General features: G+C 37.5%; 2 protein-coding genes across 2 annotated transcripts in view; both read right to left on the bottom strand.

Moving 5' to 3' along the window:
* Positions 1–15633, bottom strand: part of ERLIN1 (ER lipid raft associated 1) — a 41297-nt gene extending 25664 nt beyond the window's left edge. Inside the window, exons 1-6 of the mRNA XM_012661767.1 lie at positions 15165–15633; positions 13407–13488; positions 9311–9357; positions 8232–8293; positions 5905–6030; positions 4144–4217 (exon numbers count right to left, since the gene is read on the bottom strand). Coding sequence (XP_012517221.1) covers positions 4144–4217; positions 5905–6030; positions 8232–8293; positions 9311–9357; positions 13407–13488; positions 15165–15355 — 582 coding nt within the window. The 5' untranslated portion in view covers positions 15356–15633. The remainder of the gene's footprint in view (positions 1–4143; positions 4218–5904; positions 6031–8231; positions 8294–9310; positions 9358–13406; positions 13489–15164) is intronic.
* A 2335-nt stretch (positions 15634–17968) lies between these two features.
* CHUK (conserved helix-loop-helix ubiquitous kinase) overlaps positions 17969–23595 on the bottom strand; it is a 34528-nt gene continuing 28901 nt past the window's right edge. Inside the window, exons 15-19 of the mRNA XM_012661631.1 lie at positions 23186–23282; positions 22748–22895; positions 22191–22324; positions 20090–20189; positions 17969–19167 (exon numbers count right to left, since the gene is read on the bottom strand). Of these exons, the coding sequence (XP_012517085.1) occupies positions 19138–19167; positions 20090–20189; positions 22191–22324; positions 22748–22895; positions 23186–23282 (509 nt within the window). The 3' untranslated portion in view covers positions 17969–19137. The remainder of the gene's footprint in view (positions 19168–20089; positions 20190–22190; positions 22325–22747; positions 22896–23185; positions 23283–23595) is intronic.

Here is a 23595-nt window from a genome sequence, read left to right on the forward strand (position 1 = left end):
AAATCCACCAAGAATAAACTGCATTCCTCAATGTACTTGATATAGCTTGAAAATACCAATAATGAAAACTCATCTGGAAGAATAAACTTGCAGACATATCAAAGGCCATTATTTTTGAAAAGACAATGTGCCCTACCAGATTCTAAAATTGAATTAAAAGTTCAATTATCACAACCATAAGGTAATGTGTTAAAAATAGGAAGGCTGAAAAACAGATCTCAAGTTCTAAAAATATATTCCAACTATTGTAAAAAACTTTTTTATACCAAGACAAAAGCAACGAAAACAATGGAGATCTTGTCTAACACTTTAAGAATGTATTACAACACTACATTTTTTTCATTCAATGACTTTTAATAAAAACAACAAATAATTAAATTCAAAAGATCCTTCTTGCTGCTGTGCAGAAAATGAAGCAGACAAAGATAAAAGTGAAAATGGGGAAAGATAGGAGGCTAGTGGGGAAGTACAGGCAAGAGACAGTGGTTTGGCTTGAGGAGGTGGCAGTGAAGATGGAGGCATGGATGATTTTACATGGGTTTTGGTGGTGAAATTAGCAGGATATGGGGATTAGATGTTGAGGGTGAAGGAATTGTCAAAGATGCCTCCCATACTTCTACATTGGTCTAGGGGGAAGGAGCTGCCATTTACCGGTATGAAGGAAAAAACAGGAGAGAAGTAGATTTCATGAGAAAAGCTCAAGGGCTCAATAACTAATGAAAGTTTAGGAATAGAAAAAAGATCAATGGAACAGAACAAAGTTCAGAAAAAGACTCTAGTATATTACAGAATATATTTAATACAATACAAATACCATTTCAAAGAAGGTGGAAGATGGAGAAAGAAATTATTCAGTAATTACTGTTGCTACCCAATTTGGAGTGGGGGAAGGAATTGGGGCCCTACGTCACAACTGACATCAAAATTGTTCCAGAGGAATTATGATTTAAATCTAAGACTCCAACTGTAAAAGTAAAGAAAAATTTTGTAATTTCTGATTTGATTTAAATTTCTATACTTTTGAAGTAGTGAAAAGGATCTTGAAGCATACAGCTCAGCAACATACCATGAAGAAAATACCACTGAAATTACTACGTAGAAGTCTAAAACTCCAAAATTGTCAGGGGGGAAAACAAAATTAAATTAAATGGTGAAGAAAAAACTTAAAGAAAATGATTCCTATACGTTTTAAAAAGAGCTGTAACAACCAACATTTAAAACATAATTTAAATCAATTAGAAAAACCATGAACTAAAAAAATGAGGAAACCCAACAAATAAGCCATAAATGAAATACAAATAGCCAATAAAATATCCTAGGGTACTCAACCTCAATAATTAATATAAAATACCAGATTAATTTTCTCCAAAAGGATTAAAAGAGGAAGAGACAGCTTGCACCTGCTAATCATTTGGGTACAATTAGACAATCAAATGTGCAGGAACTACGGCTTGCCAATCCTGTAGATGGGAGAGCAGGAGGCTACAAAAATTTTTCTGAAAGGCAATTTGGTAGTATGTACTAAAAAGCCCCCAAATAGAATATGAACTTTGACTCATCAACTGTATTTTAAAAAATTTATCCTAAGGGAGGGATTTCAAAAGATGTACAGTTTATATAAGCATGCTCATTGCAACATGTATATAACAGTAAAAATTTTGAAAAATTTTGAATATCTTAATTTAGGGGTCTTACTTAACATGTATCCTGATTCTCACAAAAAAGCAAATTTCTCTTTTCAGTAAATCTTTACACAAATTCCCAAATTACTAAACTTGATTTATGTGGGCCTCAGCCTTACTATTATTTTCGATTTAAAAAGAGAGAGAGAAAAGTTCATCGAAAAGTCTCTGAAGCACACAAAAACGGATAATAAAGATGTTGTCACTTCGCTTGCTTTGTAACTCATGAATTTTCTACCCACTAACCTCACAGAATAATAATGGTACTTTCAACATTATTAAAATGACAAGTGATGTGACAAACCAGGACCTATCAGTTTCCTCATATGCCACTGCAGTGGTTGTCAATCGTCAAATAGGAATCAATTGGTAGATTTTAAATTGATTAACCATTCACAAAATATAACCATTAAAAGTGATGATGCAATAAATCTATATTTTTGACTTGGAAAGATGTTGATACTATTAGTGATAAAAGCAGGTATGGCATGATTCTACTTTAACATGTATTTATTTATATCTATAAACATATGTTCATACATATTAAGAGGAGTCTGGAAAGATACAACTGTTATCTCTGCAGAGTAAGATTACTGGTGAATTTTACTTTGTTCTTCATCCTTTTCCTAACACCTTTTTTCTATAACATGCATGTGTATAAAAATATCCAGAATTTATACAGAACTACTACAAATCAGTAAGAAAAAAAAAACAATCCAACAGAAAAATGAGCAAAGGATATAAATAGGCAATTGACAGAAAAGAGTCTAACTGCCCAATAAAAACATCAAAAGATGCTCAACCTCATTAGTAACCAAGAAATGCAAATCAAAGAGAGATGTAACTTCACACCTACCCATATGGCAAAAATTAGCATGTCTGATTGCTTCCAATGCTGGTGAGTTTGTGGGGACACAAGTATTTACATACTGCTGGTAAGAATGTAGATTTGTACAGCCAGTATGAAAGCTAATCTGTACATACAAGGACATGTGTCATGAATGTTCATTACACTATTGTTTAATAGCAAAAAACTGTGAATAGAGAAATGGCTAATAAGAAAAGGAATTCTAGGCAACTGTTAAAAGGAATGAGCTAAATCTCTGAGTAACAACCTGGGCAACATCTAAGAATATCTGATCTTTAGGTTCACTATCTTTAAAATTAAAAAGCTACTCTAGCTACAAATGATTAGACAACCAAGAGGACTTTATAAAGTTATCCCTGATCATTTCAAACAAACCCCTTAACTTTGCTGGTTCACCCTCAGGCACCTGTCTGAGATAATGGCAGAGTATGAGGCCATGGGAAAAACCTCATCCATCTTTCCAGTCTCGTTTATGAGAAGCACACACACACATGATCACTTACAGTGAACACACTCTCAGTAGCAGTGCCACAGAGCAAAAAGAATTGAGACACAAGTGACATTTAAGAAAGCTTTATGTTTAGCTGCAGTAACATTCATCACAACCATCAATTGATCTCCTTCCTACAGCCTCTGAGAAAGGACACCAGAGAAGCCACATTACCATTTCTTAGGTAATCCAGATCCAGAGAAGTGGTGTTCAAATGTTATTAACCACAGACACAGTAAGAACACATTTTGCATTTAAACCCAATATAAACACGCAGCCCCACACACTTATGTAAAACAAACGTTTCACTGAATACTTAAACTTACTACTTGCAATTTCTTTTCATATTCTATTCCATCTTATTTAAAATGCTGGTCAAGACCCACTAAAATTGATTTTACAACCTCCTGGATTTCAACCCACAATCTGAAAACAGTGACCCAGAAAAGCAGGGTTAAAACCAACTTCTTACCATTCTATCTCCCAATGCTGCTACCACACTAAATCCATCTGCTACCTTGCTTTTACTCAGGCCATCTGTGCACTTGAAATACCTTTCTCATTCCTCTCCCCCATAAAAATCCAATTAATTTTTCCAGACCAACCTAAAAATCTCAACTCAATCACAGTTCTCCCCCAGGCACACAGGCATACTCTTCAAAAGTTCTTCCTCTTAAGGCAATAATCATCCAATGAATTCATCTGTAAATTAGTATTTTGTGACATCTATTTTGTGTAGAATTATTATTTAAATCTTACACTTGAACTCCTTTTTCATAATCTTACTGAGGGCAAGGATTACTTTTATACTGATTTATAACCACTACTATATCTTAATAATGCCTTATACATGGCTGAAATACGAATTTTATTTTCTTGTAAGAGCATCAGCTTATCAGTTCCCTTGAGGGGTTCACAATGCCAACTATGGTAGACTCCAAGAGTATTTTATTTTGGTAGAGACCTAAGGTCAAGTTGAGAAAGGTATTCTACAAATCACCACAGCACTTCAATTATGTAATTGCTGAATAAAAAATATGATGAAAGTATTAAACTCAAAGCTCTCACAATTCCCAGAGAACTTCCCTAGAAAAAGGACTTACCTGAATAGTGAGACCTGGGGCCATGATGTTTAAATCTTTCTGCAGAGCTTGCTTCAGGTTTTCATCTATTTGATCTGTTTTTTAAGCCAAGAACAACAGTTCTCATGATACTTAATTTTGTTTACATTGTATTAATATTGAAACAAAACCAATCATTACTATACCTAAAGTTTCTACAGTACTATTCTTTCAGAGAGCATAAATTGCTTCTCCCTGCCTTTTGTGTGGGTCTTTGTGAGGAATTATCTAACAAATTAAGGAAGGAAGATGACAAGCAGTTAGTCAAAGTTTACCCAATAAAATAAGTTCATCCAATAAACTTATTATTTAACTTTGGATAAACTTATTTATTGACTAAAATAAGTTTATGTAATAAATGGATAATCTGGGTCTCTAATATCTTAATTCAGGGGTCTTACTTAACATGTATCCTGATTCTCATAAAAAAGCAAATTTCTCTTTTCAGTCAATCTTTACACAAATTCCCAAATTACTAAACTTGATTTATGTGGGCCTCAGCCTTACTATTATTTTCTATTTAAAAAGAGAGAGAGAAAAGTTCATCGAAAAGTCTCTGAAGCACACAAAAATGGATAATAAAGATGTTGTCACTTCGCTTGCTTTGTAATTCATGAATTTTCTACCCACTAAGCTCACAGAATAGTAATGGTACTTTCACCATTATTAAAATGACGGGTGATGTGACAAACCAGGACCTATCAGTTTCCTCATATGCCACTGCAGTGGTTGTCAATCGTCAAATAGGAATCAATTGGTAGATTTTAAATTGATTAACCATTCCTATGCCTCTTCTAAGAAATTCACTACAAATTTCAGAAAGGAGAAGTGAGCAACCAACAGCAACAACCCATTCCGTGGTCAAAACTTTCACTATCACAAATGAAAAGTAACTTGTGCAGGAAAGAGTTAAAATAGCAGGCCTAAGACTACGATCCTTAGAAAGGCCTGGCTGCAAATTGGCCCTGGGCTGGCATCTGAGAACTTGGATTTGCAGGGCATTCTTACCATTCCCAGAACTGATACAAGTGGCTTACTATGCCTGAACTATTTATACAAACAATATGGTTAGGCTGAACACCTGCTTTCCTTCTGGGAGTTGGTAATTTTGGTATGTGGTAGGCAGAGGGTGCCTACATGACCAGCCCCCAATAAAAACCCTGGGCACTGAGTCTCTAATGTGCCTCCCTGGTAGACATTATTTCATATGTGTTGTCACAACTTGTTACTGGGAGAATTAAGCACATCCTGCGTGACTCTACTGTGAGAAGACTCTAAGACTCTGGAAGCCTCGTTTCTGCTGGACTTCACCAATGGGCCTTTTCCTTTTGCTGATTTTGCTTTGTATCTTTTGACTGTAATAAATCTTACTATACCTGTGAATACAACTATATACTGAGTCCTATCAGTCCTCCTAGCAAATCATTAACATGAGGGTGAGTCTCAGGGAGCCCCAAGACACAGACTTTTAAATTTCTTCAAAGTATCTGTTAAAATAGCAACAAGGCTAATTTTCAGTTACATTATCACAGTAAAAACAGAATATAGTCGGTGAGTAAACACATTTTTCCAATCTCTACCAAGTTACATAAAAAATTTTAAACTTAAAAAATGAATATTTTAAAGACAACTGCTTTATTATAAATTCAGAAGAAACGTTCAAAGAGCATAAGGTTTACTAAGCATCAATAAATGAGTTGAATGAGATTTCCAGTGGGTTATTTACATAAGTAAGACACTTACCAAACAATTCTATATAAACTTCTTGAAGTGTGTGGGCACTGCAAAACTGGTTCAGCTCATGGTGGATTTTATTGAAGATTAAGGTCTTGTCATAATCTGCAGTGTAGTTCCTCACGATATCAAACACTGAAGAAGAGGTACAACCCATGTTTGTTTTAACCAACAATGACTCAGGTATCTTCAAATTCAGCCAGGGTAAAGTCAAGAGTGATATATTACACACGAGGAAAAGTGCCAACAAAATAGTGAAAATATAAAACATGACTCACAAACCTTGATGTGTTCATTGTGCTCAATTTTCCAGATATCCTTGCATTTGCAATACTAACAAGCAAACTTTGAAGTCCATACTAAGGAGAGTACACATTATTTTGGAGGTAGTAAGTAACTGTCAAAGTTTTCAAGCAAGGACATGACACAGTCAGATTTGTAATTTGGCAGCAATGTAAAGATGAATTGAGAGGCACAGAGATCAGAGGCAGGAAAAGCATAAGACAATTACTGCAAAGCAAAAGTTGAGTGAAGAGGTAAAGAGGGACTAAACTAATTGAGGAACGGTGGGAATAAAAGAAGGAAGCAGTTGCAAAAGACCATTTTTAAAAAGGCAATTTTAAGGGCTGTAAAAAAGACACCAGGCTAAAAGGGAAAGGAGCTAACATTCACTGGGCTAGGCTTTATATCAGGCAATTTGCATAGATTAGCACTGAATCTTCCTAATTTTGCATATTAGGAAACTAAGAACCAGAGAATTTCAGAAATGTCCCCAAAGGTACATGTTAGACCATGTCAAGAACCTGTGCTCTACTTATGAAAACAAGCTGCTTTCTGCTCTGTCTTTAGATCCAAGGACTTGCTCCCCTGGCCTTCCCATGCGGGATGTTAGCAGCAACTGGATTCCAGATCAAAATCAATGGACAGGCCATCAACAAATATTTGCTGACTAACTTATTTACTTGATCATTTCCCAAATGAATTGGTGACATAATAGTTTTCTGTTTTTCTCTGGCTAGAGAATCAATCTCTTCTCTTTTTCCACTTTCAATCACAATCCATTCCAATGATTGGTGACCAAGGAAAAGAAAGAGATGGAAAAAATAGACAAGGAAAATATTTAATCTCTGAAAAATATGATACAAATCCATATGTCCGTAATACACCTGCTCTCCACTCTGAAATCTTTTCACTATTTGTGCCTGTACCAGTGATGTGAAATTTAGCATGATCTTATATTCCAATTTACTTTTTAAGTCTGTATCACGTCTTCTCAAGTAAAATAAAACCCCCTTAAAGGCAAAGGCTATAACTTCTTTTTTAATTGTTCTTGCCAAACACAGCAATCTGTACATAGTAGACATGCCAATTTTATTAACAAGGATAAAGATAAAACTGTATAGTTTTTTTTTCCCTTTTTTCTTCTACTTTTATCTGGTTTTGAGTTTGTAAATACTGTATATCTTTCTTCAGAGGTTCTAATTAAGTTTTTGATTTGAATAGTACCTACTCCATCTCTGTGGGTTTTCATGCTTTACCAAGAAAATGCTTTCCCCACATTGAAGACTTTTACATTGCTCTGCAAGTTATAGCAATCTCAACTGGAAAAGATTTCTCTATGATGGCACACCAGTGTGGCCCAAGGAATTGATCAGTTACAGATTTTCAGCACATGAGGAAATTATTTCTCCCCTTGAGTAGATGAAATGTTATTTTCCTGTTCTAGAAATAATCAATGACCATCTTGTTCTTCAAAACACTAAGCTCAGCCGGGCGGGTGGCTCATGCCTATAATCCTAGCACTCTGGGAGGCCGAGGCAGGCGGATTGTTTGAGCTCAGGAGTTCGAAACCAGCCTGAGCAAGAGCGAGACCCCGTCTCTACTAAAACTAGAAAGAAATTAATCGGACAACTAAAAATATATATAGAAAAAATTAGCCACGCATGGTGGCACATGCCTGTAGTCCCAGCTACTTGGGAGGCTGAGGCAGAAGGATTGCTTCAGCCCAGAAGTTTTAGGTTGCTGTGAGCTAGGATGATGCCATGGCACTCTAGCCCGGGCAACACAGTGAGACTCTGTCAAAAAAAAAAAAAAAAACAAAACACTAAGCTCATAGTGACTAATATAGTTGCAAAGTCAGCTCTGCCCAGAATTTCTGACCTATTTCTGCCTCTATTCCCTAAAAATGGAAAATATTCCAGTGATTATTCTCTTATATTTATCAGTAATCGATGAGGCTGTAAAACAAAAAGTATCTTTCTGTTTCTCAGGGAATCACTCAGTTATAAACACTCTGAATATAACTATAAAAACAACAGAATAGAGGGATAACATACCTGCATAAGGTGCCAACATGTTAACCACTTCTATTCGGTCAATATAGATCATGACCCCACCACTAAAAACAAAGAAATGGAAAAAGTGTAAACTACTAAAGAGAATCCATTAGAGAGAGTTATAGATAGACCTAGGGAGAACTAGATAATCAAATATATTAATTTAAAACACAGAGAGAGTTTGCTCCCTTTAAAAAAGTACTTCTGTCCCTCTATAGATGTTAAAGTCTCTTTTATATGCTTTTATAGTAATATTTTAGGTCACTTTAAATAGGTAACTTGAAAAATACCTTGAATTTCACCTTCTTCTTTTGCAACAATTCAATGAAGTGATTATACTTTAGAAATAATTTGGGCCTTGCTTGCCTTTCTTTCCCTAAACCTCTTTAGGGCAGCAATTCTCAAAGTGAGGTCTTCAGACCAGCAGCATCACCATCACCCAGGAACTTTTGTTAGAAATGCAAATTCTCGGGCCTCACTCCAGACCTACTGAATCAGAAACTCTAAATTAGATGGCATTTAATACTACAGATGAGAAGAGAGTGGAATGACTTAATTTTAAACTATGTTTTACTGAGCGCCTACTCTGGGCTAAGTGCAAGGTTAGGCACTTCATATACACTAATTCTAATCCTTAAAACAACTCTGCAAGGTAGGTTTTATTACCTGTTTTTACAAATGAGGAAAGTAAGCTTAGAAACGTCAAAGTTATGTATGGGGGCAAGAGATATATGGGAACTCTCTGTACTTTCTGCTCAGTTTTGCTATGAACCTAAAACAGTGGTAAAAAATAAAGTCTATTAAAAAAATAGTCAATAAAGCAGATATGGCAGTGCTGATACACAAAGTTAGGTCTATTGGCTCTAAAACTCTACTTTTTTCAATAATGCCAAAGGCTCCTTAGATGGAAAGCTCTTATCTGGAGCTCTTATCTGGAAAGCTGCTCAAGTAATGCTCAGATCAGAAATTCCCTTGGGTTATTATCTTGTCTACTTGTAAGATGTATAAGTAATCACAGCTTTAGGAACAGAAACTTTATATGAACTAAAGAGAGGCTGGTAAGCAAGGAGAAAGCTTACCTTGTTCCACAAGGCACATTTTTAACTTCATCAGTTTGTAGTGTTGTCTAGAGAAGAAAAAATATTTCATCAATACTCAAGACACATATTGTCAAGGAACTACTAGTCTCAGAGGCAAACCTCTGGAAAGCTGCTGACAGTAAGTACAGGAGCACTCCATCATAATTTCAGTCCCCAAAAATTAGCTCTCGGAATAGTCATTTTTTTTTGTATCTTAGAAGAAATGCAAGGCTTGAGACAGAACATATTTTTTCAGGAAGGTTCAATGTTCAATCTGCTAGTAAGTAGAAAACTCTTGCAGAGCCCCTTATTTGCCTGGAGCTGGCCTGGACTGTAAACTACACAGCTTACCCACAAAGATACTGTGGCTAGGACTTGTGCTCTGAACTTTGATCCCACCACCAATATTACTGTTTACATTGAGGATAAAAGATAACTACTATATGCCTTCAAGTACTCTATGACTCAAAGCTGCCCTTCAACTCACCAGCAACCTTTCTTCTCTAAAGCTATAGTCAATATTTTACTTTAGGACCTAGTGATCTCTCACATGTTCTATTCAGTTTCCTTTTTAATAGAAGGGCCATCGCCATACTGCTTCCTCCTAATGAACCAACAATCCAGTACTTAATTGCTTTACCTATGTCATACCTTTGTTCAGATCCAGAATGATTTCCTATCACACTCTAAGGCCTCATATAGATCAGCACCTAATGAGTGCATTCTGGACACACTGTACCTTATGAAGCACACAGCACATACTATTTTATGGAATACAAAAGAAAAAAGAAGCATGGTTCCTGTTTCCAAAGAGCTCACAATCCAGCAAAGGAGACAAAATCCTTACAAAGTAACCCATGAACAGGTACAAAATAACAGAGTACAAAACAAACTGTAAGGAGCTAAATTACAGAGAGTAAAATAATAGTTTGAAAAGATCTCTGAGGTGAAGTATTTGTGAGCCAGGTCTGGAGGGAAAGAAATAAGAACAGATGAGACAGAAGAACATCTTAAGTTCAATAAAGATCCTATTCAAATACATAAAGTTGAAGACGAATAGTGTATAGGTGGCAGGAAGTAGACTGGCTTGCCTGCAGCAGAAGGGGCAATTGAGATGAGAGTTGAAATTCTGAGAAAAGAACATGGTGATATTAGGTAGATGGCCCTGAATGCTGGCTGGGGAGTTTGGGCTCTCTTGTCCATCTTATATACAGTCACAAAGTTAACCTTTCAAAAACATGTTTTTCACTTAATTCCTTTGCTCATATGCGATGTGCCTCTCATTGTCCATCTTATCCGGAGGCAAGAAGACCAGCTGGGGAGCGAAAAAATCAATTTAATTAGGTTAATTCAGCAAAGGCCATGAAATTGAAAGCTACCAATCCAAGAGACATAATAGGGGAAGGATGTGATACTTGGTTGAATAAAAAATTCCAGGAGGGAAAAGAATTAAAAATAATTCTTAAGAGGTCAGGGTGATGGTGAACATTAATGATGGTGAGGAGGATTGATGAAGAGATGAGTTCAATTTATTTTATTTCCTTCAAAACATGAAATTAATTCAATTTCCTTAATCCACACCAACTTTAAATACATATTCCTATTTAAACCTAAGGGATATTCTCCAGCCAATTTTTAAACCAAGAAGAACTAGGAAAGAGTTCAAATGCTAAATCTTCAATTTAACATCCTATCTTTATGTACTTTTATACTTCTTTTATATTCTCTTAAGCATTATTTTTCCAGTATGACAGAATATTTATTTTAAAAGTGAGTCTATGGTTACTTTGCATATACTTTAAAGAATGAAGGGGGCCGGGCACGGTGGCTCACGCCTGTAATCCTAGCACTCTGGGAGGCCGAGGCGGGCGGATTGTTTGAGCTCAGGAGTTCGAGACCAGCCTGAGCAAGAGCGAGACCCCGTCTCCACCAAAAATAGAAAGAAATTAATTGGACAACTAAAAAATATATAGAAAAAATTAGCCGGGCATGGTGGCGCATGCCTGTAGTCCCAGCTACTCGGGAGGCTGAGGCAGTAGGATCGCTTGAGCCCAGGAGTTTGAGGTTGCTGTGAGCTAGGCTGATGCCATGGCACTCACTCTAGCCCGGGCAACAAAAGCAAGACTCTCTCTCAAAAAAAAAAAAAAAGAATGAAGGTTTTTATATAATTTCTCTAAGCATTGTTTTTTCTTCTTCTATCATATATGGGATTTCACATTCATATATATTTCTTTAAATTGCCAAGTTTGTTAAACCATTTGTTTATACAAGGCTTTGTCTTCTAATGTGTTCCAAAAATTCCTAAAAATAAATTTACGTCTTATAATTTCTTAACAGGGTTTTATTAATATAATTATTTCCTAGAATGTTACTGTTTCACATATAAAGAACATTCCTATTTAGTCACTCTGGCTCCAGCATTTAAGTTTTTTGTAGATGCAAAGTATATTAGTTTACACTGAAATCTTTTTACCTATTTCATTTGCATCTCTTATGATTATTAATAAATATACATACACACACCATGTATTTGTTACATATACAAGTAAACTTCAAAATCTGTTTAATGTTATTGTCTATATCTCCTTTATATATCTCTGCATAAGAATGTCTTAATACACTAAGCTTCAAAAAGGCAGAGACAGATTTATCTGACTTTGAACAAGGTCTAAAAAAAAAAGCCTTTGATCTCTAAGAGTCTGATGATGCCATTGCTAACATAACTATAGACTGGGCTGTTGGTGAGGTCACATAATTAAAATTCCTTCCTGCACAGAAGAATAACTGAAGTCTACAACAGTTAAATGATTTCCCTAAAGTCATGCAACCAATTGGTGGCAGAGCCAGGTCTCCATGTTCACTACACCACAACATTGCTTCCTGAGAAATCAGCTCAATTTAATAACTTCCACCATAAGTAGAAAGTCAGAAATATAACTGTGTTATAACTCCTGCCTTCAAGAAGCTTAGAGACTTTCTGGAAAGAAAATACACACAAAACTTAAGAGAACAATACAAAACAACATTATTAAAGAAAATAAGATGAAGGACCAAAATTTATAATGCAAACTTTAAGAGCTATAGATTAGAAGAAGAAGAATCTGGGATGAGCCTTAAAAAGGCTGGCAAGAGTTAGACAGGAGAGAAGGAATTGAGAGCAATTTGGTGAATGAAGAGGTAACAGCATGAATGAACAGAATAAATATGGGAAAATAATATGGAAATCAGTTTGACTAGGGGAAAAACCCCACATTTCACTTCGACAGACACAATTCTTTCCCTAAACCATCTAAAAGGAGACAAGAAGGAAACCTGGGGAATTTAAGTATTCATAATCAAACTCTCACTTAGCAAGAAGACTAGACTTAAAATTACAAGATTAAATAACATTGAATTTTCCTGAGTCCTGAAAAATTAGTAGCAGATGGTATACAAACTTCTGAATCCAAAGATTTACAATTTATGATCGCAGAGCTTGCAAAAGTGGTCACAGCCTAATCCTGTTTTGTCATCTTGTTATATTAATATATTTATTGTCCCCCATAGCCAAGTCACTCTTTTTCAATGACCAGACACTTATTTCAAATATCCTGGGATGCTGTCAAAATATAACATTCACTAAGGTTCCACATACAATTGTGCTTGATGTACCAAGCAAAAAAACGTGAGCCAGAAAAGCTGTGTATAAAAATTCAGATGTTCCATGTTAACAGTAGCCCAGGAGCCTGCCTCTATGGAAACCAAACACTGTTCTAAACCAAATGATCACTGGTTTGTATTTCCAGTTGTGTTTCTAAGTCTTGCTTTTGACAGCAACAACAGAAAACCTGCTACATACCACTATACAGATGGTAGAAGTCAGTCCTTCCAAGCTGCCTGGCTCATACCTCTAATTCATTTCAAGAGAATGGGGTGGTTGAAAATCATAACTTGTGCTGTGACAATAGTACTCTGAACTTATACTCTAACTCCTGCATTTAAGTAAATACCACCATCTGCTTAAGCAATACGGAAATTCATCTCTGCCCACGAGTGTGGTAACTCCTCCTGTCGTACCTGTCTATCTGGTGTGGGGGCTTCCCTAGCAATCACTCACCTGAACAGATCTGAACGTAGTAATGAAAGGCAACATGATATGATAGCCTGGTCCACTGGGGCTAGTTAGCAAAGCTCCTCCCCTGCAAAAAGATGTTTTAATTTGACAAAATTAGAGAGACAAATTCTCTTTCCAAATCTAAAATGCTATAATAAATACTCACTCTTACTCATGCTACTGACCTACTAAAGCCTCACTAATATGAGTTACTCATAATGAACAACTGCTGCTTAAAATATCTACCATACCTAAAAAGGTGAAAAGAGCAAATTAAACTGTTGATGTTACACCTTGTTTCATAAGCTAGACCAACCATACCTCTGGGTCTCTAGCACTGCTCTCAAGTTCAAAGGATTCTCTTTGGTATTTAACCTTCTGAGAAATATCTGTTTAAAAAATTCTAATGGCTCTCAGTTGAGGTACTTTTAATTGTACATAACGAGAGCAAAATACATTTAATCACCAGGCTGAAAAAAAGAAGGCAATACAAACTTTCAAAGAAAAAATTTCTGAGGCTCATTGTTCTTTTAATCCGTCTGCAAGGCAATTAAAATACTGGGAACATAAAGTTTCGGTATAAAAACAACAAAAAATTAGCATGAAAAGATGAAAGGTGAGAGGATTAAGACTATAAATAGATATGAACTTGTTCACCAAATCCTGGAATGTGAGAATTATGAAAGCAAACCCTAGAAATTATAAAAAAAAAAAAAAGGAGGCATTTGGGGAACAAACATAACACAGAAGTCCTATTTTACATAGTGAACAGTAAATTCATAGAACTTTCCTGTCCTGAAAATATAAATAGGTTTGCAAAAAAGTCACAATAACTAAGAAAAGATGAGCCGTTTGGGGTTTATCACTAATTCCCTGACAGCCATACCTTGAAATGTGCTTTCCCTGGTTTTAATGCCAGAAGGACAATGCTAAACTGGATGGAAATCTGGAAATTTGTCATTTCTTATGCTAGAGTTCCATCTGTTAAGATACACCACTAAAACTGTACTTTTTCTAAGATTCAGGATGGATCTAAAAGTAGAAATATCAGTTTTGAGGGATGGTGGAAACAAGCAAAAAGCTGAAGCTCTTTGTGAATACACCACTATCCCAATTACACTACAAATTGGCCTCTTACTAATCTACATCAAAAGGAATTGGTAGTAATTATGCTGAAGGAAAAGCTATGTGCGCTCAACACCTCCCATACTATTCCTCTCCTCAACGTGAAAAGAAACGGTAAGGAAGGAGGAAAGTGGCCCATCAATATTGTGCTTATGTCCCTTGAGGTCCAGGGATATAACTCTCATGGTCATCATGGTGTTGTAAGACATAACCTGACACTGGGAGTTTTTCAAATGAAATAATCGAAGGAACAACCATAAACAGGACCAAATTTTCTAACTAGCATGGATAGCAGCAAACTATTACGAAAGCTTGTACAGCTGTACGTACCGTATCTATCTTTTCAGTTACAGGTAGACCGACTACTTCCTTTCTCCCTTCTTCATTTTTCTAGTTTGCTGTGTACTAGGAATCACTGTAAGGAATCTTAACCTCTGCACAAAAAGCACATAGCACTAAAACTGTCCAACACCTAGAGGGTGCTCCACAAAAGCCTGCTTCGGCCCCCATGCTCTCCCTGGGGCTGGGACGTGCGCCCGCCCCCGGACGCTGCAGCGGTAACAACTTCCCAGACTCCACTCTAACCGGAGTACCCTACCTGCTCCAGAGCCTGAGTTGACTGCACTTGCGGCTCACCTGTAGTACACAGCCAGGTGCCCTTCCTCAATCTTGTGGATGGAGGCGTAGAGCAGGACAACCACCAGCCCCACCACTGCAGCCACCAGAACCCGGGCTTGAGTCATATTCATCCTTGTTCCTCCTGGGTGAGGGAGGAAAGGACCCTCAGTCCCGGGAGTGACAGGCCCACCCCCTCCGGTTTCCACCATCTCCCCTCGGAGACCTGGCGCCCACTCTCCAACCTGAGCCGGGGAGTCCCGCTCCCAATTCCCCTTATTCTCCCCTCCTCACAGACCCCACTTTTCCCACGCCAACTCCTCCGCCCCACGCGGCCCGCGTGCCGCCCCTGCGCGGTGAGCTTCGTGACATCCCCTCGCTCTCCCAACGGCCGCTCCCCGGCGTGAGGCACTAACTGAAAAGGGGCCCAGCCGCAGGCTCCAGACGGAAGCCGACCCCTCCGTCGTGCCTCACCGATCAGTGACGCATCGCCCCCGCCCGCACGTGCAGCCGCCTCCCGGCCGAGCCAACCGCCGCCAACGGCCGGCCCCGCCCACTCGCCTAGCACTGCGGCTGCGCGGAGACGCACACCGACGCAGCGGCACCCCCACCCGAGACTGGTGAGACGGGGAGCGGACGGGACAAAATTCTCCCAGCCGCCTGGGCGCGCACTCTTTCAAAGGTACGTGGCTGCATCTCTGTGTACGGCTGCTTAGCTGCTCCGGAAGAGAAGTGCGTAGTCTGGGGTAAGCAGGCAAGCAGAGGAAACGAGAGGGCCTCTCGGACAAGGCACTGGTCAGTTTGTTCTTGTGCAGAGTACCCACGCCCTCACTCTCGGTGGTAGCGGTTCCGTTTATTTGTCCTTTTGTGGTTTATACCGAGGCCTCCTGTGTGGCAAGAACGTGCTTCAGCCACAGAACCTGCACTTCAGGAGCAACCAGACTCGTTGCAAGTAAAGTGCTGTGGAAGTTCAGAAGAGCAAGACACTCTATATTATTCATAATAACTGCATTCACTCAAGTTTTGTTTTTGGTTTTTTGGGGCACTTATTATGTGCCAGAAGACTGATCTAGTGAGGGCTTTATGAAAGCCATCCAGACAATAGGAACAGAATGAACTAAGCACATCAGCATGTAAGAGGTGTGTGTGTGTGTGTATGTATGTGGAGGGTGGGGACGGTCCTCCAAGGAGACCAAAGGGAATTGTAAGCACTTAAGTTTCCTTGAAGGCTTGCGTGATGGAAAGGAGAGGTATGGTAAGCTAGGCTAGGACCAGATTTTGAAAGACTGGAATAAACTTTTTCTACTATTAGGGGAACTATATGGCTAGAGGACCGAAAGAGATAGACCTTTTCACTACGTATTCTTCTGTTCTTTTAAAATTCTGCACGATATGCATATATTACCAAAAATAAAAAAGGCAAAGAAAAAAAGTAGAGGTGGGAGCGAGATGGATCACTGCAAGGGAAATAAGGGCAGCATATTAGGGTAGGTTGGGCAGTAATGTAAGCCTTGAAAGACTAGCAGTGAAACCACAACCCAACAAGGTAGACTAGGATTGGGAAGGTCCTCTAACCTCTTGAGTAGAGAAATAGAGAAAAGCAGTGAATCTGCAAAATGGCTGAGAGTGGACACAGGCTGGAGGTAAGGAACCAAGTGGTTAGGAAACTGGAAGCCCAAGGTTACCTAGTAGGGGAAATGGGAAGAGGTAAATAGAACCAATTCAAGTCTTCATTAAAGCCAGCCTTCCCAGTCCACTCTACCAACTCCCTTCAATAAACGCACTTACCTGTATCATTTGATTTTTTATTACCTGGTCATGTCTGGGACTTTGTTCCAGATAAATGATATTTGCAGAGCTTAGCTATTTCGACTTAAAGCAAAAAGAAGAATTTAACTCCAGCCTCTATGTTTTCTGGATACATTCTTTTAGTTTTTCTTAATATTTTTTAGACTGGAGAATGAAATGTATGTAATTCACAACTGCCATTCCACTCTGAAAAGTTGTTACCCAACAAAAAATAGAGTGGTCCACTTAGGCATCAAAAGTAAGTTTGGGGATCTCACTGTCATAGTCTTCTGACTCACACCAGCTGCTCAAATTATGTAGATCAGGCTGCCCTGATCACATCAGCCACATGCCATCAACGGCCCCCACCCTATAGCAAATCTTTTACCAATTATTAGAATATTTAGAAAATGCATGATCACTGAACAAAAAATCCTTTAAAACAAAAATTTCAATGCTTGGATGCCTGCAATGTTCAGACTCCCAGATAAGCACTTATATTGTACTGCCCTTTGCTAACTTTCTGATCTTGCCATCTAGCTTAGTATCTTCCAAGCAACAGGTACCCCCAAAATAAAAATGTTTATTATCAAAATCTTCTAGAATTAGGGAAGCAAGAGAGGCTGCCTATTATAACTGCTGACAGGGATGGAATTACCATCTTTAGAGAGAAAGTGGTACCTGATGACTACAAAAGATAGAAGACAATCCCAAGGTTTTAAACTTAGGTGACTGGAAAAATTACACCACTAGCAAAAATGGGGATGGTGGGACTGTCATCAATTTATAGGCAAGGTACGAGCATGTTTTTTAGACATGGATGCTGGTGATAGGACATCTCAGGGGAAAGCACTATATTAAAGAAGTTGCCCAATATTGACTTTACAGTAAATCTTGTTTCATTCCTGAGAAAAGTACAGGGAGAGCCTATTATGTTATTCTGTGCTCCAGTTCCACTTCATGGAACCATCATATTTTCCCAAGCCATATTCAATTGTTCTATTATCTGATTTTTGGAATAAATAGAGATTCAAAAGTTAATTTAAAAATCATTTAATACACAACGTGAAAAACTATCTAGAATATAAAAGCATTTCACATTTTGTAAAACAAGTAATACCTTCTAAATTACAAATGATAGAGATACACAGTCCTTTATCTGAAACCCTTGGTGCCTGATGTTTCAGACTTATGAAATTTTCAGATTTTAGAAAGTAATTCAGTGCATATACCATACTACATTAACCCTCAGCAGAGTCTGGCAGCATCCCTCCCCCCAATCATCAAACATCAATATTTCTGCAACAAAATAAATGAATATTCACACTAAATGGGATAAATAATTTCAATGTCAGTTCAGATTAGATTTGCGAGCAAATGAATTTTGTCACTAAGCTCATGAAAACCTTGTTTTCAGAGCTTTTTGGATTTTGGAATTACAATTACAGATAACGGAGTACATACCTTTATAAATTTGTATGACAAGACATGAAAGATTAAACAGTTGACCCATTTTTACAAATGAAGAAACATACACACTTTCAAATACATTATAAATTAACAGGCATCTTCTCTTTGATATTATTAAATGTACATCTTAAATACATATACACATAGCACACTTAACATGGTTTATGAATGTGCAGTAAAATTAAAAGTGGGATTAAACCAACTCCTTATGATGCCAGGAAGAGAACTTTTTGAGTGCAACACAAGGAGGTAGGGTTTATTCTTCAAGAAATACAACTTTACTTGTGAGCAGTCTCTTCCACAGAAACACGAGTAGACAACTTTTAATTAAAATTCATGTTAATTGAGGTTTTCTTCTCAACAATACTATAATTGGCCTTACGCCCCAAAGTTAAAACTTTAGAAAGTATTTTTTGTTCTAAATACATAATGTTCTACCAAGTCTGAAGACAAATGGGTAACAATGATGATGCTCCAAAGTTGCTGTGGTATTAAAACAAATATTTAAACAAGTCCATTGACTTTTTATAAAATCCTATCTGTTCAGAGGCTAAAATTACTCAAAATATTCTGCTTATAAAATCACGTTTTTATGGTCATAGTAGAAATGTAGTTTCTGATCACAGCCACTTCTTCCACTGACTGGTGTCTGAAGAATGGTTTCGGGGGAAAAAACAAATTCCAACATGTACAGCAACAACTTCCATCAATTTGGGGACAGTGAACAAGAGGCAAGTCATTCTGTTAACCAACTCCAATCAAGACTCTAAAACCAGGCATGAAAAAGTTACAATTAGATGTTAACTTTAAGTGATATGTATACAGGTGTTCATTTTTGCAAGTTTCCTGCATGTTTGGACATTTTATAATCAAAAGTTGAAAAATCAAAAATATGCCCATTACAATTAGAGAGTTTAGTTCACCTTATTTTCTGGTAATTTCAAAAAAATATTTCAAAGAGTTTTCGTAAATATTTGAAGCAAATTCTTCTTCTTCTTCTTCTTCTTCTATTCAGAGACAGGGGTCTTGCCATGTTGCCCAGACTGGAGTGCAGTGGCTATTCACACCGCAGCCTTAAAATCCTGGGCTCAAGCAATCCTACCGCCTCAGCCTCCCAAGTAACTGGGACTACAGGTGTGCACAACAGTGCCCAGCTACTGTTATTCTTATTGAAAGAGGAAATATACAGAATTGACATTGAGACTAAATGCAGAAAAAGTTAATTCAGAAAACATTTTATTGATTTCTCCAAGTTTTACCACATCAATAGTTTATAGTAAACAAATCCTAATATAAGCACTTTATATCTATATTAATAATTCATTTTATATGCAGCAGGTACTATATAAGAATTAAAGTATTAAAAGTCCCATCTTACTGGAGAAAATTGATTGCTGAAGCAAAAAGGTACAGACCATTCAATTTCAGTGGTCATATTGTGAAGAAAGCTTCTACTCATTTAATTTGACCAAAAATGTTATTGTTGAAGATTAGTGATGACATAATCCTAGTATACCCCTGACTAACAGAAGATAGGGATTTGAGGTTGAGAGTACTCCTCAAATGCTCTTTCCTCTGAGTTCTATTCCCTATCTGTATCCCAGATGCCAGATAAGGCTAGCATGGAAAGTTAAACCCTTTGCACTGAACATATATAAAATACATACCCATATCCACACAAAACTCACCTTCATACTACTGCCCCGGTCCTCATTTGCTTCACGAATAATAGTGCTTAAATGGCCAAGACAGTTCAAATTTTCTTCTATCATTTGTGCTAAAGTCTCCCTGTGAGATGAAAGAACAAAGCCTTCTCAAATTCAGCAAAGGGGCATATGAATTTCCTCTACTTTCTGTTCTTCTAGGTCAGGATGATCACTGCCCTTCCTGCAACCCAGCACACCAATGCAGCTAATTCCTGTAGTCTTCAGTTTCCTCATTCCTCCCCCCAGAGGCAGAGTCCTATTTAGTCCAAACTGCTGCCTCTGCCTAACTCTAATGATAAAAAGTCCATTGTAACTCCAATATGATTTTCCTCTGAAATACAAGTGGCACTTAGGTACAACTTTTTTCCCCTCTGAAAGTGCTAACTGGGGGAAAAAATATCCTTGTGGCATAGACAAAATGAAAGACCTATTTTTGTTTCTGGAATATTTCCCTTTCCTTACAAGTAGTAAAAACACCAGCATGCTTACTTCACAGACACAAATGTAAGAGAAGAAGATAGAAAAGTAATCTGTTCTGCAGAGATCAGGGAAGGTGAAAAAAAACTCACTGGAAACTACAGGTGATAGCAATGAAAAGGAAAACAAGCAAGCTGATTCCTGAGGGCAACAGAATAAAACAGTGTGTTGAGGGAGCTGCCTAAAACCAAGAAGTATCCCTGGAAGTTTATATTTGAAGGAGATCCTGATTCTGGTTTCTACCTTCATCCTTTCCTCTTCCACATGGCCTCTATCCTCACCTTTGACCAACCCTCCGTCCCCTACTAGAGCCAGTTCTAGGCCATGGATGCTAGCCAACATTAGCTTAGAACTAAATTCTGAGTCAGCTCATATCCAACAGATAGAAAAATTGAGGCCAACAGTCCCCAATCCTTTTAGTTAAGTACCACAGGTACACTATAATCAGTTTTCCTTTATAATGTATTCCTATTAGAAAAGATATTAAAATATCTGTCAGATATACTTTTGCAAACAACTACGACCTCAAATTGGAAACTACTTGTAAAGAGGTGACATTTGCAACCATTAGCATCCCCTAACAAAACTAAATGCTTTTAATAAGAGTAAAAAGGTAAGTAATGTGTTAAGTTTTATTTCCTTCAACTCTCATTAATGAAATGTTTCCTAAAGTCTATATAATTAATTATAGCTTGTGCTATAGTTGCAGATGTATTGCATTGGGCCACGTCTATAATGACCCCAAGATATACCTTGGAACTTGCTTTCTTTAAAAAAATAAAATACCTGATATCAGCTTGCCTTCCTGCCATGTGCTTTTCTCTCATAAAAGTAGAGTACAGAATGTGCAACTGCATGATCTCCTGAGCAGTGATGTAACATGGCTGCACTTCTGCAAAACTAATTATGGGCAGAGCTTCCAGGAAATGCTGGTGCTGTAGAGGTCTCCATGAGTTGTGAGAAAAGTGACAATACACAAGCTAGCAAAGAGCCACTGGCTCTGGAGATGGCACATCTTATGCTGAGAAAATAACAGAAATGGATAGTCATTCAGCTTTTAGCAGAAGAGTAGGAATTAATAAAAGAAAATATAGGGCTTCAAACGAGTTTTTTATTTGTAAAACTGATCTAAGGCATTGAAAAAAGTCTGATTTTAGAAATACTAAGTTATAAAATAGAATAGATCTCAACAATTTATTTGAAGGGTAATCAAGGATCCCAAAATGATAAATGCAAAAAGACAGCATAATTTCTCATAGAGATAAAAGGTTTGGGCAAAAGAAAGTGATAAGCCAATAACAGAAAAAAGACTTAGAACTTGGATTGAGCCAATAATAATAGCAACATTTGCTGAACATTTACTTCCCAAGTACTTTACATGCATTGTCTAATCAAATTTTCATAGCAGTTCTATGAGACATTCTCATTTTACAGGTGAGGAAATACGTAGATTAAAAAAGTCAAGTAAGTTGCCCAAGATTATTACAAAGGGACAGTCAAGACTCAACCCTTCTTTGAAGGCACTGAAGACTACCTTAACCACTATTGCCTCATTCCCATCACTGTACTGAAAACACAACTATCTATTGTTACAAAGTGAACCCACCCATCTTGAGGAGTTACCACACATGACAGAGAATGTTCACGTTCTGCTGAAGTCGGGGGCAGCCATGCTGATGCTTGGGGGTTTACTGCACCTTCTAGACTGGATCCTACAAGGGACCGGGCAGAACTCTGTGTCTGAAGGGAAAAAGAAAAAAAAAAAAAAAATCAAACGATTATAAGCAAGTACCTCTGGTGATTCATACAATTTCTTACCATATTCCCAAGACTTAACGTTTCCATCACAGAGTATTTCTGTACAAAATTATTCCCACCTTTCACACCACTAGTAACTATCCTGTCGTAGCCCCTTTTTTCATTGACTAAAATCAAATGTATCTACCCTTGTAATACCACTTCAGTTAGAGAGAAAAAAAAACTCAGTTGAACATCAGGAACTGGAAAGGAGAGATGATCATAAAGTCCTGCATCTCAATTGCTAGTCTGACTTCAAGGTAGGTACATGGGCATCAAGCCATTTATCATGCTGATAAATATCCCTTTTGCAGGGAACAATAGCAACATAATGTTAAGTTAAATAATTCATTAATAATTACTTACACAAGCAATTTTAAGGAGATGCCATATTTCTTTCTGCCTCTTTCCCTGCATAAACATGACAGTATTGTCAGCTTCTTTGATGTTACTGAGGGCCACTTCCACCTTGGGGAGTAGATCAATAATCTTCTGCTTACAGCCCAACAACTTGCTGGAGAGATTAAATCAGTGTCAAATACTTACACATCCCCCAAGATTACACCGTACTCCCAAACCCAGCTGGAGCAATGAACTACGATCAGCATCAGATGTAATGACTGATCTCCAAAGCAGTGAATACAAACAGGACATATAAATGCATACAGCTGTGGCCAAACTACCCAAGGTACTGCAAGAACTTTTCCTGGGTCTAGTATATTTACCAAAGAGGGGTATTATACTTTGAAAGGAACATGATAAAAGTATGCTGGCTTTTCGGTAGGAAATAAGCAATTTTTCTACCTCAGATGACCAAACAGCTCCTTGAGAACACGATCCTGACTCTGCACAGTATGCACAATGATCTTCACCATCTCTGTGCTGTCACTGTAGGAGTGATCTATAAAAGACATTTATCAGTGGATATAACCTCTCTTCTGTGTGAACATATCTGCCTCCAAACAAAAAATTCCTCAGTATCTCAAACTAGTTTTAATTAATAAACATCTCCACCTAAATTAAAAATTGGACTAAGACATTTAAAGATCATTCATAAACAAATTCCAATAACATATCAAAAAATAAAGTTATGTGTGCTTATGTGTATATAACATTAATACAAATTTATCAGTGTCTTCAGAGACCTTAGTTTCTGTGCTTGAGAAGGGCAGTCTTGGCTATCTTTAACCCACACTAACCCAAGCCCCAGACAA

This window comes from Propithecus coquereli, unplaced genomic scaffold (genome assembly GCF_000956105.1).
Source record: "Propithecus coquereli isolate 6110/MARCELLA unplaced genomic scaffold, Pcoq_1.0 Scaffold73, whole genome shotgun sequence".
Classification (NCBI taxonomy): Eukaryota; Metazoa; Chordata; class Mammalia; order Primates; family Indriidae; genus Propithecus; species Propithecus coquereli.